This window comes from Dromiciops gliroides, chromosome 6, assembly GCF_019393635.1.
Source record: "Dromiciops gliroides isolate mDroGli1 chromosome 6, mDroGli1.pri, whole genome shotgun sequence".
In the NCBI taxonomy this organism is placed as follows: domain Eukaryota; kingdom Metazoa; phylum Chordata; class Mammalia; order Microbiotheria; family Microbiotheriidae; genus Dromiciops; species Dromiciops gliroides.
The window spans coordinates 94,592,030-94,611,040 of NC_057866.1; the positions used below are offsets into that span (position 1 = coordinate 94,592,030).

At 37.0% G+C, this 19,011-nt stretch overlaps 1 protein-coding gene across 9 annotated transcripts in view; it reads right to left on the reverse strand.

Moving 5' to 3' along the window:
• ADD1 (adducin 1) overlaps nt 1–19,011 on the reverse strand; it is a 116,803-nt gene that overhangs the window by 56,738 nt on the left and 41,054 nt on the right. For all 9 annotated transcript variants that reach the window (XM_043970394.1, XM_043970396.1, XM_043970395.1 and 6 more), the window contains exon 2: nt 1,740–1,953. In XM_043970394.1, coding sequence (XP_043826329.1) covers nt 1,740–1,934 — 195 coding nt within the window. In that variant the 5' untranslated portion in view covers nt 1,935–1,953. The remainder of the gene's footprint in view (nt 1–1,739; nt 1,954–19,011) is intronic.

Genomic DNA, 19,011 nt, shown 5'->3' on the forward strand with positions numbered 1-19,011 from the left:
CCAAGCCCTGCTCTTAAGGTGCTCACAGTCTGATAGGGGAGACAACATGCAAACAATTGTATACAAACAAGATGTATACAGAATAAATTTGAGGTAGTCTCAGAGGGAAGGCATTAAGATTAAGAAGGACTGGGAAAAGCTTCTTGCTAAAAGTGGGACTTCAGCTGAGACTTGAGGAAAGCTAGGAGATGGAGATGAAGAGGCATGGGAGAAAGCCAGCAAAAACTATCAGAGCTGGAAGATGGAGTGTTGTGTGTGGGGAACAGCAAAGAGGCTAGTATTACAGGTGGTGCAGTGGATAAAGCACCGGCCCTGGGTTCAGGAGTTCCTGAGTTCAAATCCGGTCTCAGACATGTGACACTTACTGGCTGTGTGACCCTGGGCAAGTCACTTAACCCCCTGTTGCCCCGCAAAACAAACAAACAACAACAACAACAAAAAATTAAAGAAAAAACAAACGGGGCAGCTAGGTGGCGCAGTGGATAGAGCACCAGCCCTGGAGTCAGGAGTACCTGAGTTCAAATCCGGCCTCAGACGCTTAATACTTACTAGCTGTGTGACCCTGGGCAAGTCACTTAACCCCAATTGCCTCACTAAAAAAAAAAAAAAAAGAAAAAACAAACAAACAAAACAAAACAAAAAAGACACAAGAAGACGGGAAAGATAAGAAGGAGACCTGCAGTGTCAAAGATATAAGTCTCCTTTCCACAACTGTGCCTTAGTCATGTATTCCCCTCCATGCATGTGCAGTGGCCACATGTGTTCGTCTGCACATGTATCCTTTATTTGTATCCACTCTTCCCACTATAAGTATTTGGGAAAGCATACCCCAATTTGGGAGGGATGTTTTGTTGCTATTTCCTTTTTTTTTTTTTTTTGCAGGGCAATGAGGATTAAGTGACTTGCCCAGGGTCACACAGCTAGTAAATTTCAAGTGTCTGAGACTCAGGTCCTCTTGAATTCAGGGCTGGTGCTCTATCCACTGTGCCCCTAGCTGCCCCCATCTATTTCCTTTTTACTGTGACATTTACTAACTGCCTTTTCTTTGAATTAACTTTGTCCTCTGGGTCACTATCAAAGGTATACACAATAGTAGGGGTCTGCAAAGGATAGTTTTATGGTTGCAGAAACTGGAGAAGCCATTGGCTGGGGAACCCACTCCTATGATGTGATCCCCCCTCATGTAGATATATTATAACTACATGGCCATAAACCTATATAGGAGCACAGATGGAGATGCTTAGACAGCATATATTTCATATCTATATATCTCCTGTGTGTGTGTATATATCATATATACACACATACATGTCTTCATATGCATGTATATGTCTTCATATATGTATATTGTAGTACTTTTGTCTGCTAGTTAAATGTTTCATAACATACACACATTTATCGACATAAGCATACACTGTAATCTTTTGCTCACCTGTTGCATTCTTGATTTCTATGAAATGTCCCTTCTACTGTGCTAGATTTCCCATATATATCCTATATGGATATAGGTAGCCAGCTAGCTGTAAGCCTGGTAAGATAAACTTGCCAAGCTGATCACAGTCAGAATAGCTCTCATTTATTGTCCTCATTGATCTCAGAGATGAAACAAGTCTCTTGAAGGGTTTGGAGCTAGCATACACTAAGGGCCATACATTCTAGAAATGCCTCCCAATAAGAAATGTTCAACTACTTTTAATAAGAAGAAAGATTTAGTTAGGAAAAAAAGATTGTTTTCTTACTGGACTTTGCAGAATCATGGAGACTCTCTTCTTTTGCTCCATCATGTTGAAATCCTGCCGAAGGTCTGGTGCCATATTCCTCTCTCTCAAGTATTCTGGATTGTTCTCATCTACTCTATCAAAATATCGCTCCTTATGAGGGGCTGTGGTTGGAGGTGGTGAAGTCACCACCGTCGCGCCTGTATCACCATTCATATCACAATTTTTAAATCCCCTGTGTAGAACAAAAATAAAAAGTTATTTTTGAATGAATGCCCAATAGGATGTTACCAAATAAACGTTTGAGTCTTAGATATTAACATAATTTTCACAATAATACAGCAATCTTACACAAAGCACAATTAATCAGAACTATCTGGTACAGCTATGTTTCAACTGCTGATGCTGAAGAGTCTACAGCTGATTGGTTCTTTGAAGAACTACAACATTTTCTAGAAATAGTATCAAAAAAGGTTACATTCACAATAGAGGATTGGAATGCTAAAATAGCAAATCAAAAGATAATTGGAATAATAAGCAAGTTTGGCCTTAGAGTACAAAATTAAGCAGGGCAGAAACTACTAGAGTTTTGTCAAGATAACTAGATGGTCATGACAACATTGTTTTTCAACAACCCAAAAGGCAAATCTATACATGGACATCATCAGTTGGTCAATATTGAAATCTGAGGGATGATCTACTTTCCAGCCAAAGGTAGAGAGCTTTATACAGCTATACCGTTAAAACAAGACCTAGAGTTGACTATGGCTCAGATTATTAACTTCTTATTGCAAAATTCAGACTTAAATAGGATTACAATTACTAAATATATTTAAATTTCTAAGTATGAAGTAGCTTAGTGAGGTATAGTAGAAAGAGCTCTGGTCTAGGAATCAGAGGACTCCAGGTACAAATTCGGACTGCCATTTTTGAGCTTGTGCTACTTCAGGCAAATCACAATCTCTCAGGACCTCTGTTTCCTCATCTGTAAAATGTAGGAGTTAAAATAGATGATCTATAAGGTCTTTTCCGACTCAACATTTTGTGATTCTATGAACAATGCCCAACTGTGTGATTCAATGAACTATTGGAAAAGGCACTGAATTTCAAGACAGAGTAACTAGGTTCGTTTGAATTCCAGCTCTGCTACTAAGTAGCTGTGGGATCTGGACAAACTGCTTCCCTTCTCTGGGCCTCAGTTTCTTTAACTATAATATGAGTGGTTGGGGGTGGGGTAGTTGGGTTGGTGGACTAGATTATCTCTAAGATTCCCCCTTATATCTCTACAGCCTATGAATATGATTATTTTCTTTTTAAAACAAGGCCATGTGAAACTTTAGAAGGCAGAGATTGCTGCTTGCCAGTTTCAGAGCAGACCTACACAATGAACAAAAAGAATCTTTGTAAGACCAACCTAGGCAAGGTAACAAATGGTGTGATAGCCTTTCTCTTATCACAAATTGCTGTGTCAGAATGGTGAGATAAAGAATGTGGACATCTATTGTTCCCTTTTTTCTTCAGCACAGTAGATAAAAAATTCAATAAGGAAGTTTGCAAATTTAAATAAGAGCTTAAGTATAAATGTACTGGATCCATGAATCAAGATAAGTAAATTGCTAATGTTGGTTCTGACCTAAATATTGTCCCTTGACAAATACTTTATTTTGTGGCTTTAGCTTTGGTTAGCGTGTTGTTCAAGAAGAGAGACATTCTGTCATGACAACAAATTCTTCTATGAACATTTCTGCAACTGTTAGAGAACAGAAAAATTAACAAATCATCTGGAAACAAACCTTCTTTATGAGGAAATTTGGCCATGTTAAAAAAAATAAAGAATTTTCCTAAATCCAACAAAACTATTTTGGCTCTTGTCAGGTCTTAATAGCCACATTTTTCTTGTGCATGTATACAGGACAAACAACTTTGAGATAGCTGAAGACCAACACAGATGATCAGGGCAGATTTGTGAATCGTTTATATTCCAAAACAGGAAAGGTTCTACTATCATTTATATTTTTAACCGAAAAACAGCAGTTTACTATGAATTAGTTTCAGTTCATATATTATTTCACATTAATGTTATTTTAGTTAATATCTAATTTTTTCCTTTACTATAGTACTAACCAGCCTTTTTGGCTGTTAAAGAATAGTAACAACTTACATATTTAGAGCGCTTTAAAGTTTACAAAGCACTCCTCCCCCCACCCCCAACAACCTTCTATAACAGTTAATATTGCTATTATTCTTCTTATTTACAGACGAGGACTGTAAACTTATCTAAGGTCACATATAGAAGTGACAAGGCTGGGACTCAATCCCAAATATATATGAGTCAAAAGCCAGTGTTTTGTTTTGTTTTGTTTTTCACTATAATAGGATATATACTCCTAAGGTGATCAGGTAAAGATTGTCACTAAAATATGTCCTCTTTGATTACAAAGGTAATGGTATCCTGGTATCTAATTCATGTTAGTGATATATAAATAAATTAAGGAAGAAAAACGCTAAAACCTTTTATTTTTTGCTTCTCAAAAATTCCAGGTCAATTAATTCTATAAATTTATAAAGCAGGTTCTTGATATCTGTCTTGGAATACTTCAAGAGCTCTCCTATAGGAAGTCAAGGATGATCTGTTCTGTTTGACTTTTATATAACAGAACAGAACTAGTATCAGTAAGTAAGTGGAAGTCACAGAGAAGCAGGATTCTCTTCAACACAAAGAAAAACTGCCTTACAATCACAGATGTGCAAAAATTAAAGTAGGAAGTACCTTGGAAGAAAAGAGAGGGTTTAAAAATTTTTTTTAATAACTGAGGGTCTTTAGGTAAATGTTGGATGTCCATTTGTTGGAGATGTAGGAGAGGGAATTCATGTTCCAAGTAGGGGCTGGGCTAAATAATTTTGTCTTAAAAGCAATTATTACCCATAAATTTATGATGTTAAAATCTGAACTTTCCTGACCTTTTAAAGTGTGTGTCCCCCAGAGTTCTGCCCTGGGTTTCCTTCATTTTTCTCTCTATAATCTCCATTGATAAGCTTATCCCATGGGTTCAAGTATAAACTCTATTCAGATGACCATAAAATTTATATAAACAACCCTAATTTTTTTTTTATGAACTCTAGTGTTACATTATCAACTGCCTTCTGGACCTCTCCTGGATGTTTCAAATGCTATATCCAAAATGAAATTAATTATCTTCACCCTACCCCACAACAAACCCCTTGCACTTGCCCTTCCTCCAAATTTTCTTATTTCTGTTAAATAAATCACCATAATTTCATTCACCATTCACCATTCGCTCAAATTTGTAACTTAAGACTCATTCTTTACTTTTCGATCTTCTTCACCTCCCATATCTAACATTCCCTGTATATACCCCTTTCTTTCCACTTGCACAGCCATTAACCTAGTTGAATCCCTCAATACTTCTTCCCTATGTTATGGGAACAGTCTCCTAATTGTCCTTCCTGCTCTTCAGTTTCCCTTTTCCAATCCATTCTCCAAACAACTAATAAAATAATCTTCCTAAAGCACAGATATGACCATGTCATTCCCTTGTTTAAAAAACCCATTGCCAGGGGTGGCTAGGTGGCGCAGTGGATAAAGCACCGGCCCTGGATTCAGGAGTACCTGAGTTCAAATCCGGCCTCAGACACTTGACACTTACTAGCTGTGTAACCCTGGGCAAGTCACTTAACCCCCATTGCCCCACAAACAAAACAAAACACTGCCCATAAGGTAAAATAATAAATTCTTTAGATTAGCATTTTAAACCTCCCATTATCTGGTTCCTGACTACCTTCCAAACTTATTTAATTCTACTCCATTTCACAAAATCTTATTTTCTAGGCACACTGGCTATTCCCTAAATTTGACATTTCACCTTCCACTTACATGCCATGCAAAATCTATTCATCTTTAACTGCCTTTCAAAATCTTTTCCCACTTTCACATCATAGCTCAGGCACTACTACCTCTCTTCCCCAATCTCCCCCACTCCCAATTATTACTGTTCTTTCCATTTTCAATTTTCTTTGTGTTATATAACAACTATGTACATATACCATTTGGAAGTATAGGGGGAAAGGCAACAAACTTTTCATATTCCATGTTCACACCCTTTGACCAGTAATCCTATTACTGGTATATACCCCAAGGATATCAAAGTTAGAAAGATAGATATATTAAAATCTTCATAGCAATCCAAAATTAGAAGCAAAAAGCAGATGCACATTGATTGGGAAATGGCTGTGGTATATGAATGTAACAAAACATTATTTCCACATAAGAAATAACAAATATTAAGAATTCTGAGAAACACAGGGAAAGAAAGCAGAACAATAAAAAGAATACTATATATATAATAACAATAATAATACTATATATTATTATATATATTAAAATAACAAATGGAAACAGTAAAAGGCACATAACCTCACATTGAATGCAATGTGCAACCTAGGGCCCAAGAGATCCCTGGGTGATGAAACATATTTCCCTTTCAGTAGAGATGTGAGGGGACTACAGGAGTACAAGGTCAGATGCAGTTGCTATGTCAGTTGGTCTTCCTTTACTGTTTTCCTTTGTTAAGAGGCAGAGTTCTACTAGTGGATTATACTAGGAATTGACTGTGGTGTGAAAAACAAAAGACGCCTGTGAAATTTTTTAAAGGAATATTTGAGAGTGTTTCAGATAGCACCAACCTGCTGTTCTGTTCCATGAACGAATTCTGTATGATTGCTGTGCTCTGTGCTGAGGGAAACAAAGGTAAGCCATTGTCTCCTGACCTCATGAAACTTCTAAGTCTGCTCTCTGTATGTAGATATTCATAAACTATATCTCACAGGTGCTCTAATGTATAGATGACACAAACCCAGCTCTGCTACTTACTACTTGAAGAGACTGAAGCCTAGATAATACATCTATAAAAAGAGGGACAAACTAAAGATCTCTAAAGATTTTTAGAGGTCTTCTAATTCTAGAAAAACTATCGAGGGGCAGCTAGGTGGCGCAGTGGGTAGAGCACCGGCCCTGGAGTCAGGAGTACCTGGGTTCAAATCCGGCCTCAGACACTTAACACTTACTAGCTGTGTGACCCTGGACAAGTCACTTAACCCCAATTGCCTCACTAAAAAAAATAAAAATAAAAACTATCAATTATTATAAAGATTTCATCAGTGAAATCTAAAAAAGAGAAGTTATTTCAAATATCATGCCACTCAATATCCAACACACATACACACACAAATAATAGGAACCCATATCAACACAACTCAGTATAACAGACTTAGAAACAGTGAGTCAAAACACATGCCTAAAACAAATTTCCTATTGAACAGATGATGGTGTTATGGTAGAAGTATGGGGTTTGAAACAGGAAGTTTGTTTTCTATGCCAGGTATGCTACTAACTAGCTATGTAACATTTGGGCTCCTATGGTGGGCTCCTTAACTTAAATAGGATGGGTGAAGAAAGATAATCATTAAGCCTTTATTGAGGGCCTATGTGGTAGGCATTATACTAGGTCCTAGTGATATTTAAAAAAAAAAAAAAGATAAGATGGCTTCTACTCTCAAAGAACTTACATTCTAAAGGGAAACAAAATATGTGCAGCATATACACATAAACACATACAAAATAAATACAAAGTAATCTGGTAGGCATTAGTAGCTGAAGGAATCAGGAAAGCTTTGTGAAGGAGGTAACACCTGAACTAGGCTTTGAAGGAAACTAAGGATTCTAGGAGGTAGAAGTGAGGGAGTGTATTATAAACATGGGAGAGAGATTGTAGGAAATGCAGTGTCATGTGAAGAAGAGCAAGAAGTCAAGTGCTCTCTATTCCTTGACTTCCTTTAAGTCCCAATTAAAATCCCATCCTTTATAGGAAGGTTTTCTCAACTCCTCTTAATTCTAGTTCCTTCCCTCAGTTAATTATTTCCTATTTATTCTGTATATAGCTTGCTCTGCATATATTTGTTCACATTTTAGCTCTCCCTATTAGATTGTAAGTTTCTTGAGGAGACAGGGACTTTATTTTGCCTCTTTTGTATCCCTGGTGTTTAGAACAATGCCTGGCACATAGCAGGTACTTAATAATTGTTTATGGATTGATTGACTTCAACCTTGTTACTTACTACTGCTCTCATGCTCTATGTTCCAACCAAACTGAACTATATGTTGTTCCTTGACCTATCCTGCCCTACTTCTGTACATTTGCTCAGGCCATCCCTAGACCTTAAAAAAAGGCTTTCTCATATCTATTTAAATACTCTTTTCAAAACCCAACTTAAATGCTTCCTCTTCCACAAAGCATTCTGACTTCCTCAACTGAAAATGATCTTTCACTACTCACATTTTTCCCCCACTTTGTTTTGCTCTCCTGTGACCATATCATATATTAGCTTAAGAATTTTGGATTTTCTCCAAGTCATTCCCCAATTGAGAAATAGTCAAAGGATATGAACAGGCAGTTTTCTGATGAAGAAATCAAAGCTATCTATTCCCATATGAAAAAATGCTCTAAATCACTAATGATTAGAGAGATGCAAATTGAAACAACTCTGAGGTACCACCTGACACTTATCAGATTGGCTAAAATGACAAAAAAGGAAAATAATAAATGTTGGAGAAGCTGTGGAAAAATTGGAATACTAACGCATTGTTGGTGGAGCTATGAACAGATCCAACCATTCTGGAGAGCAATTTGGAATTATGCCCAAAGGGCTATAAAGATGTGCATACCCTTTAACCCAGCAATACCACTTTCGGGTCTTTTTCCCAAAGATCATGGAAAAGAAAAAGGACCCACATGTACCAAAATATTTATAGCTGCTCTTTTTGTGGTGGCAAGGAATTGGAAGTTGAGGGGATGTCCATCAATTAGGGAATGGCTGGACAAGTTGTGGTATATGAATGTAATGGAATCCTATTGTGCTGTAAAAAACGATGAGCAGGGGGAAGCTAGATGGCGAAGTGGTTAAAGCACTGGCCCTGGATTCAGGAGTACTTGAGTTCAAATCCAGCCTCAGACACTTGACACTTACTAGCTGTGTGACCCTGGGCAAGTCACTTAACCCCCACTGCCTACAAAAAACAAACAAAACAAACAAAACAAACAAACAAACAAAAAAAAGAAACGATGAGCAGGAGGAGTTCAGAGAAACCTGGAGGGTCTTGCATGGGCTGATGATGACTGAGATGAGCAGAACCAGGAGAACATTGTGCACAGTATCATCAACATTGTGTGTTGATCAACTGTGATAGACTAGATTCTTCTCACCAATCCAATGGTATAAGAAAGTTCCAAAGGACTCATGATGAAAAAGGCTCTCCAAATCCAGGAAAAAAAAAAAAAGAAAGAAAGAAACTGTGGAATATGGATGCTGATTGGACCATACTATCTCTTTTGTTTTTGGTGCTGTTGTTTTTCTTTTTTGAGGTTTTTCCTTCTTGCTCTGATTCTTCTCGTATAACATGACTAATGCGGAAATATGTTTAATATTATATATCAGATTATCTACTCTCTAGGGGAGGAGGGCAGGGAGGAGAGGGAGGGAAAAAAATTTGAAATTGGAAATCTTATCTAAACAAAGGTTGAAAACTTAAATAAATAATTTTTTTTAAAAAGAATTTTGGATTTTCTTCTTTTTCAACTTTTACTTTGAAATTTAACAATTTATTTTCTCTCCCACTACAAAAATATGTGGCTCGTTATGCATTTTTAGTTCATTACCAAAAAGAGGTAAGGAACATTCTTCACCACCAATCCTCTGAAATCATGATTTGTCATTACAATGATCAGAGTTCTTAAGCCCATAAAGTTGTTTGTCTTCACAATGTTCTTCTTGTAAAGAATTAATTGTTATTTGAGGTATTTATGATGCCATCTTTTGGCTAGAATTTAAAAAACCCACTGGCCTGGGGCTTAGGCGCAGTGCCTCCTCGAGGTGCTCCACCCACTGGTTGTAGCACTCCACCACTGGTTGCCATGGAGCTGGCACCTCATCACCACTCTCCAGTGTCTACATGGGCCTGGCAAAATTATAATGACTGAAAGCCCAGTGAGGGCAGTCATGTGACTGTCAGTCAGGGCTTCCAGTCAATTGGCTTGGGGCTGTGTGTGGTCAGCCTGGGGTCTGCTGGGAAGAAGAAGGGAGGCGTTTCACCATTCTAGCTTGAAGCTGGAAGGCCACAGGACGCCTTCCAGCAGCTGTGTGTTCTCAGCTGATTCCTGGGCAGTGGTGTTATTTGGGTTGTATCATTTCCCTTCCCCCATTTTATTTCCTTTCCCTTAATTCTACTGATCTTGCTCGTGTTTTTAAGTTCGTTCTTGTTAATAAATACTGCTCTGTTTTTGAGGGAGGCTGTCAGTCTTCTTCCTTGCCCCAATATTGCGACAAGCCGCATAGCTAACACTCCCCCATTAAAAATTGGTCCCTACATTCTTATAGCATACGGCTTCCCAGGTTTCTCTGAAACCACCCTTTTTGTCATTTCTTATGGTATGATTTGTTTGGCCATTCCCCAAGTGATGAGTACCACATTGGTTTCCAGTTCTTTAATAAAACACACACACACACAAAAGAGCTGCTATAAATATTTTTTACATGAGCCCTTTTCCTCCCGCTTTGATTTTTCTGGGATATAGATCTAGCAGTGATATCACTGGGTATGCATAGTATAGTAAATTTGAGGGACTGTTTCAAATTACTTTCCAGAATGGCTGGATCAAGTCAGCTCCACCCAAAGAAGTACAATGTGCTTTTTTTCCGCTCACTCATTAAACACTTGTCATTTTCCTTTTTTGCCAATCTGCTAGGTGCAAGGTGGAACCTCAAAATTTAATTCATATTCATATTTTTTCATATGGTTTTCTTCCTTTAAGAGCTTCCTGCTGGGTTGCCTGAATGGGAAACAGACACTCATCTCACAGATACCTACTCCAGCAAAACCCTGAAACTCAGACCAGATCTAATAATGATTAAGATATATCTAATGAGAAACTGCAATAACTGACTTTTTCCATCCTAGAACAGCACAAGAGGTCAGCAATGGAAAAGGGGCCCTTTTAATGTTACCAGACAAAGTCAGAGACATTCATGTACTTCAAAGTACTATATCTAGACGGTTCCTTTAAAAAATACCAGGATTGTTTAAAAAACTCCAGGATAAGGGGGCAGCTAGGTAGCACAGTAGATAGAGCACTGGCCCTGGATTCAGGAGTACCTGAGTTCAAATCCGGCCTCAGACACTTACTAGCTGTGTGACCATGGGTCACAGCAAAATAAATAAATAAATAAAATAATAAAATAATAAAAAACTCCAGGATAGTTAAAACATCTAAAAGTAGGAACCTTTGAAGTACTGAGGGAGCAAGAGAGAACAATGACAGTGTTCAGACTGAGACAGCCCAGGCCCAAGTACTTTGAGATCCCTAGCAACTTGTCCCAGGATGCCAGAAAGGGATCTAAAGATCTAGTGCTGTGATGCTCAAAGATCTAGGGGGCCTTATCCCCATTAGGTGAAGGTCATCTTGGGAACCTAACAAACCTAGGACAAGACAATGCAGAGCTAACCACCCCACCAAGAGCCCAGCAGGGAGCTGAGCCTGGCCCTGGCACAAAGTTCCAATTCAGGAATTAAAGTGGATAGAGGGGCAGCTAGGTGATGAAGTGGATAGAGCACTGGCCCTGGATTCAGGAGGACCTGAGTTCAAATCCGGCCTCAGACACTTAACACTTACTAACTAGCTGTGTGACCGTGTTCAAGGCACTTAACCCCAATTGCCCCGCCAAAAAAAAAAAGTGGATAGAGAACAAAAAACAAAAACAAAAACAAAAACAAAAACAATTGGGGGGCAGCTAGGTGGTGCAGTGGATATTGATTGCTTTTATAATAAATTTCATATTACTTTCAAAATTGTCCTCCTTGTGGATATCATGGTTTCACATGCAATCGCTCTCTTTTTTTTTTTTGTGCTGGGTTTACATTCATAGTAAAAAAAATAAAATAAAGAGGAACCTATGAGTTCATTCCATCACTGAAATGCTTCTGTTTATATCCTGAATTAATGGATTCAATGACTAGTAATAATGCTGTGTTGTCCTTCACAGATGAAGATGACACAACTAACCCGGCATTAACATGGCATGCTTTGTCTTTTTCAGCTATTGACATGGATTGTCTTAGTCTATTAATATTTCCTTATACAGCTTATATTAAATTTAGGATTTTAAACACAGAAACCTCTTTCATCATCTTATCCATGAAAGAATTCTCTAAAATTAATTTCAAAGTCAAATCAAAAAACAAAGACAGAATATAATCTTGAAGTCATTCACTGCTGATTAATAACTACAATAACTCCATATACATACCTTAGCATAGGACTTATTCTTCTCCATCAGATGTTACTCCCCTTATAACTCCATAAAAAGTATTTTCTAAGTATTTACTGTGTGCCTATACTATATTAAGTGCCATGGAAGTAGAAAAGTAGTAAGATAAAACCTCAGCCACAAAAAGTTCACAATTGAGGAGGCAAGATATACATACACCCATTAAAAGTGAGTAAACAAAGAAAATAATACATAATATATAATAAATAATGAAGAGGATATATAATAAACAATATTGCATGGAGTCAAATTCCAGGTATATCCTGCCTATAATTATAATTTTTAAACCATGTATAGAAAACAATTTGGAATTATGCAAAAATATAAGTAAAATGCCCATAGAATCAATCAATAAGCATTAAGTACTTACTATTATGCCAAGCACTATGCTAGATGTTAGGGTTATAAAACCAAAAATAAAATAGTTCCTGCCCTGAAGTAGCTTTCATTCAGGGAAAAGTACAGGTATATAGAAAAGTATATACAAAGTAAATAGACAGCATTTGGGAGGAAGGAGGTGAGCAGTAACATCTTGGGGATGTGTCAAGAAGGACCTCCGTTATAAAGTAGCACTTGACCTGAGCTTTGAAATAAGCTATGAATTCTAAGAGATAAAAGTGAAGGCGTTACTTTAAATGGAATTTCTCTTTCTATCTCTTGCTGCTGGACTTTGTTGGTCATGTATAGAAATGCTGATGATTTATGTGGATTTATTTTATATCCTGCTACTTTGCTAAAGTTGTTAATTATTTCAAGTAATTTTTGAGTTGATTCTCTAGGATTCTTTAAGTATACCATCATATCATCCACCTAGAATAGGTAACATTGCCTCACCAAAAAAAAAAATAAATAGAGTTCAATTGGGGCAGCTAGGTGGCCCAGTGGATAGAGCACCGGCCCTGGATTCAGGAGGACCTGAGTTCAAATCCGGTCTCAAACACTTAACACTTACTAGCTGTGTGACCCTGGGCAAGTCACTTAACCCCAATTGCCTCACCAAAAAACAACAACAAAAAACCCAATACTTTCTATAGGTCTCAAAATCCTCATGTTCTGAGACACTATAATCATCAATCACTTTCAGTTTTTCCTCACTCAATCTGAGAAAGCATGAGTGACTAAAGCTGTATTTGAAGACTGGTTTCCAAATTACTTTAGCCCAGCTATTGAAAAATATTGCAAGGAAAACAATATTTTGATTAAAGCATTTTTTTTAAGTGAGGTAGTTGGACTTAAGTGACTTGCCCAGGGTCACACAACTAGTAAGTGTTAAGTGTCTGAGGCCAGATTTGAACCTAGGTACTCCTGACTCCAGGGCCGGTGCTCTATCCACTGCGCCACCTAGCTGCCCCTGATTAAAGCATTTTTAAAAGTTTAATATAATTTAGATCAAAGAACTACACTTGGTTCATTTTCAAGATATGAATGTGAATAAAGCTCTCCATATCTACCAGAATATATATGCATACACACATAGGTATATAGATACATTTAAGGAAGAAAATACAGTTCAGTCTATGCTGCTAAAATACTTTAAATAATAATATTTTTGTCATTTCATCATTATAGGCTCATCTTTAAGTACAATACTCAATTTTTTAATTTTTAAAAGTTTGATTTTTATAGTTAGTTATTCTATTACTTTGTAATAAACTTCATAATTATATTTCATCTTTAAGTTATTTTACATTAATAAATAGATAAATTATTTTTAAAATGTGAATATCATATTTCCATTGGGCCAGAGCCAATTATCTTTTACATATAATTATAACATCAAATAATTAAAATTAAAATAATACCATTTCAGAGGATTTGTTATTCTCACTAAGTTTGGGGGGGGGCACTTGCTGTAACTGGCAGAATAGAAAAACTTGAATCCATGTTGGCAAGTCTCACCAAGAAATAAAGGAAAGAATAACTGGGAATGTAAATATACAAAAGTAAAGAATGATCTAAAGGAGAAGAAACAAAAAAGCAGTAACATTCAAGAAAACATGATCTCTATTAAAAGCAAAAATATAATGATCTTGAAGAAAGGATGGTAGAAATGATTTAAGGGTTATGGGTATCCCAAAAAAACACAAATCAAAAAACCTGAATACCATGATATAAGAAATAATGCAAGAAACCTGCATAGAAAAGAATTGGAAATTGAGGGGATGCCCATCAACAGGGGAATGGCTGAACAAGTTGTGGTATATGAATGTGATGGAATGCTATTGTGCTATAAGAAATGATGAGCAGATGGATTTCAGAAAAACCTGGAAAGACTTACATGAACTGATGCTGGGTGGAGTGAGCAGAACCAGAACACTGTACCCAGTAACAGCAACATTGTGTGATGATCACCTGTGAAAGACTTAGCTCTTCTCAACAATTCCAAGACAATTCCAAAAGACTTAGGAAGGAAAATGCTCTCCACATCCAGAAAAAGAACTATGGAGTCTGAATGCAGAACAAATTATACTATTTTCACTTTACTTGTTATTTTTTCTTTCTAGTGGTTTTTCCCTTTTTTCTGATTCTTCTTTTAGAACATGACTAAAATAGAAATATGTATAACATAATTTAATGTGTGTGTGTATGTACACACACACACACACACAAACCTATATCTTATTGCTTGCCATCTTGGGGAGGGGGAAGAGAAGGAGAAAAATGTGGAATTCAAAACTTTAGAAAAATAAATGTTGAAAACAACATTTATAAGTAATTGGAAAATAAAACAAACTACTACCCCCAAAATTAAATAAATGAAAAAGAACACTGCCTACAACTTCTGAACACAGAAAACAAAGTACCAATCAAAAGAATGAAAAATCTAATGTTGCAAACTCCAAGACACAGTGACTAAATTTTACAATTCTAATTATAAACAACAAACTCTACAAGCAACCAAGAAAGAGAAAGAGGAAAGACAATAATTTGCAGGCTATTCTTTAGACCAAATTTTACCAAGTTATAAGTAAACATATTTTTTCACAATCAATTTAAAAGAATAAAAAGTCAATAAAAACCAGGAGAAAGAATCAGATCAAATACAATACTGAATCCCTTCTTGTTATGTTTATGAGTAAACAAATCATGTTAACAACATTAAGTTTCCTCTAGTTTGTAGTAGGGTATAGTAACATTACTTTGAATATACAAGAGATATTTGGTTGATATTTAATAACACTGCATTCAAAATCAGCAATAATTTAGGCCTTCATCAATGTATTTGAACTGTTTGCCTCAGTACTGTCCTGTTCAGTGTGTTCTTTACTGGCAGCTAAGACCAGGGGGGTCAAGATGAGACAAAGGATGGCTGGCCAAGAGAAAGGGTAGGAATTTCTGTAGAGTTGATATCAGTAATGTCAGCCAGAACAGACTGGAAGAGGTCCAGAGGCAAAAGGGTGTATCCTTATAAAATAGAGGTGGAGTCAGAGAACAGGATAATCAACAGAATCCAAGGGCAGAAACAAAAACCAGGATTGAAGCCAAAGTAGTAAATCAAAAAGAGATCTGGAGCACTTAGGAAAAAAATTACCTCAATTTGTTGCATTCAGATATCCATTCAGCAAATATTTATTAAATACCTGTGTCTAGAATACAATGTTTGGCACCAGGGGAGATAGAAAATTTAAATAAGAAATAATGGCCATGGCTTATAGTCTGATAGGGGAATGAGACACAAACATGATTAACTATTACACATACTAAGTATATGAGAGATATAAAATAAACTGTTATGTGAAGTTGTAGGAGAGAGGCTGTAATTGTATTTGGAAGCAATGACAGATATAAAATAGAGAATAAGGGAATAGTCTGCTCTGATTTGGAACACTTTGGTCTTAAAAGCCATGGGGCAGCTAGGTGGTGCAGTTGGATAGAGCACTGGCCCTGGAGTCAGGAGGACCTGAGTTCAAATCCGGCCTCAGACACTTAACACTTACTAGCAGTGTGACCCTGGGCAAGTTACTTAACCCCGATTGCCTCACAAAAACAAAAACAAACAAAGAAAAAAGCCAAGGACTAAATTTGAGGAAGAGAAATTTGGAGAATGAGAAGTTGAAAGAAAGTAACTTGAACTAAAGCAACACTTGATCTAAAGGAAAAGGACTACTGAGAAAGAAGATGATAAAATAGGCATAACAAGTGATAAAGTAAGCAAAAAAAATGGTAGAAACAATTGGAGAAGGAAAAGGAAGTTGGTATACCTATTAAGAGGTGGTAAAAATCTTATTAAGAAGCAGATGATGGGGGCTGCTAAGTGGTACAGTGGATAAAGCACTGGCCCTGGATTCAGGAGGCCCTAAGTTTAAATCTGGCCGCAAACACTTGACACTTACTAGCTGTGTGACTCTGGGCAAGTCACTTAATCCTCACTGCCCCACCAAAAAAAAAAAAAGGGCAGATGATTAGGAAGGGAACAGTAAACATCCACAGGCTTTGAAAAATAAGGATGAGACACTCACTAAATATGGAAAGCAGGAATAAATTTTCAGGAACTAGAATTAAGTATGTAACTTTTGCATTCTGCAGTCAAGTTACTACTATATATACTCAAAGTGCATATCCCTATTCTCCTTTAAATAAGAAAAATTAAAGGAGCTCATGGAAAAAAACCCTTCATATTCCAGCTCTTCCTGAAAAGGAGGAAGCTGGATGTTCTGAGGAAGAACCAGCTGCTAATCATAAAAAGAATGATAAAATGGATCCACAGATGTTCAGGTGAGAGATCATCCAGTAAGAGTGGAAAGGAAAAGAGAAGAGTTGTTGGTGATTCCCTGCTCAGAAGTAACAAGATAGCTATTTGCCAACCTGACCACAATAGAAAACTGTTGTTTTAAGACTTAAGAGAAACTAGGTGCAGCTAGGTGGCACAGTGGATAGAGCACTGGCTCTGGAGTCAGGAGGACCTGAGTTCAAATATGACCTCAGACACTTAACACTTACTAGCTGTGTGACCCTGGGCAAGTCACTTAATCCCAATTGCCTCACTAAAAAGAAAAAAAAAGACTTAAGAGAAACTTCTAAGACTTGTAAAAACAGATGATTATTACCTACTTCTGGTCACTAACATAGGCACAAACAATAATGCCAGAAGGAACCTAGACAGCATTTCCAAAGATTACAAAGTCCAAGGTAAGAAAAAGAAGACAATGGAGACACAGGCTGTATTTTCCTCACTGCTGCCCATTGAAGGCAAGGACTGCAGAAGAAAAAACTTATTAGAAAAAACTTATTTAGAAAGTGGCTAAGATGAGTTATTTGAGAGTGGGGTTTGATTTCAGCTTAAAATATTATAATAAGAAACTCCTGGTCAGGAAAGAGGGTACCAAAAAAAATTAATAATGTATTTGCTTTGTGTCTTACTAATTTAATCAAAAAAAGCCTTAAACTGAAAAAGATAATGGAGGGAGAAATTTGCCTTTGTAAATGCATCATGCTAGATATCATAGAGAATTGCTTCAGTGAAGCAGGAAGTCATTTTAAAGAGGACAAAACTACACAAAAAAGAACTTATAGTAAAATCCTTAAGCTCAAATGATATGCACAAATGTACAAAGTTTAGGCAATGGACAAAATAAAATAGAGATTCTAATAGAAAGAAGCAAATTTGAAATCACAGATAGTACTAAGGAAGTGCTTTGGAAAATCACCCTGGCAGTGGTTGCAATCCACAGTTTAAGAAGCTGGGACCTAGATGACCTCTGAGGTTCTTTCTCATCTATAAAAAAAGAAAAGGTTGAACTAAATGACCTCTGAAGTCCCTCAAAGCTCTAAATCTATGGATTTTATGATTCTCTGAGGTTCTGATTCTTTCGCTTCTAGTGTGGCAGGAGAGGGGAAGAGGGACTTGCAACTCTATTTACAGGGTGTTAAATGGTTCTCCAAACCTCCTGAGCAAAAAAGGGAATACAACACAGCTACCAAATCTCAAGGCCAACAATGGCTCTTCTGAGTGACAATTAGCCCACATGACACTGAAAATCAGTTACCATTAGATGCAACAAGTACACTTGATTTAAAGGCAAAGGTTCTTATAGCTCTGCTTTTTACTGTGAGACCATGAGCAAGTCACAACCTCACAGGATCATAGAATTAGAGCTGGAAGAGACTAAAGGACACCTAGTCCAACCCCCTCATTTTACAAATAAGGAAGGAGTCCCAGAAAGGTTAAAGAACTTGCCAAAAGTCACACAGCTATTAAGTGGCTGAGTCAGGATTTGAACTCACGTTATCTAATCCAACACATTCTACTGTAACCATGCTGCCCTGTGGCCTACAAGTCCCTGCTAGGTCTATTTCCTCATCACTAAAATGACTAAGGGATAAGAGAGGGGATTGCATCTAATTGACAAAGAAAATAAAAGTATAATCCATATAAAAGGGGCTGTGAGACAGGCACACTAATATGAATTGTGAATTGGCCCAACTATTCATAGAAAATAATTCAGAATGACAATATGGGAAGAAAGTCCCATACCTTATGACCCAGAGATTCCACTACTTGGGCACATACCCAAGGAAGTCAAAGATCAAAAGAAACAAATCACACATATACCAAAATGTTCGCAACAGTACTTTTTGTTGTAGCAAAATATTGGAAACAAAGTGAGTGCCCATTCAGTAGAGAAGGGCTTAACAAATTATGGTCTATGATTATAATGGAATATCACTAAACTGTAAGAATTAAAGAATGTGAAAAATTCAGAGAAACAATGGAAGATTTCTATGAAGTAAAGCATAGTGAAGTATGTAGAACTTAAAAATTAAAATGTATCTGTTAAGGGCAGCTAGGTAGCTGATAAAGCCACCGCCCTGGATTCAGGAGGACCTGAGTTCAAATCCAGCCTCAGACACTTGACACTTACTAGCTGTGTGACCTTAGGCAATGTGGTAAAAA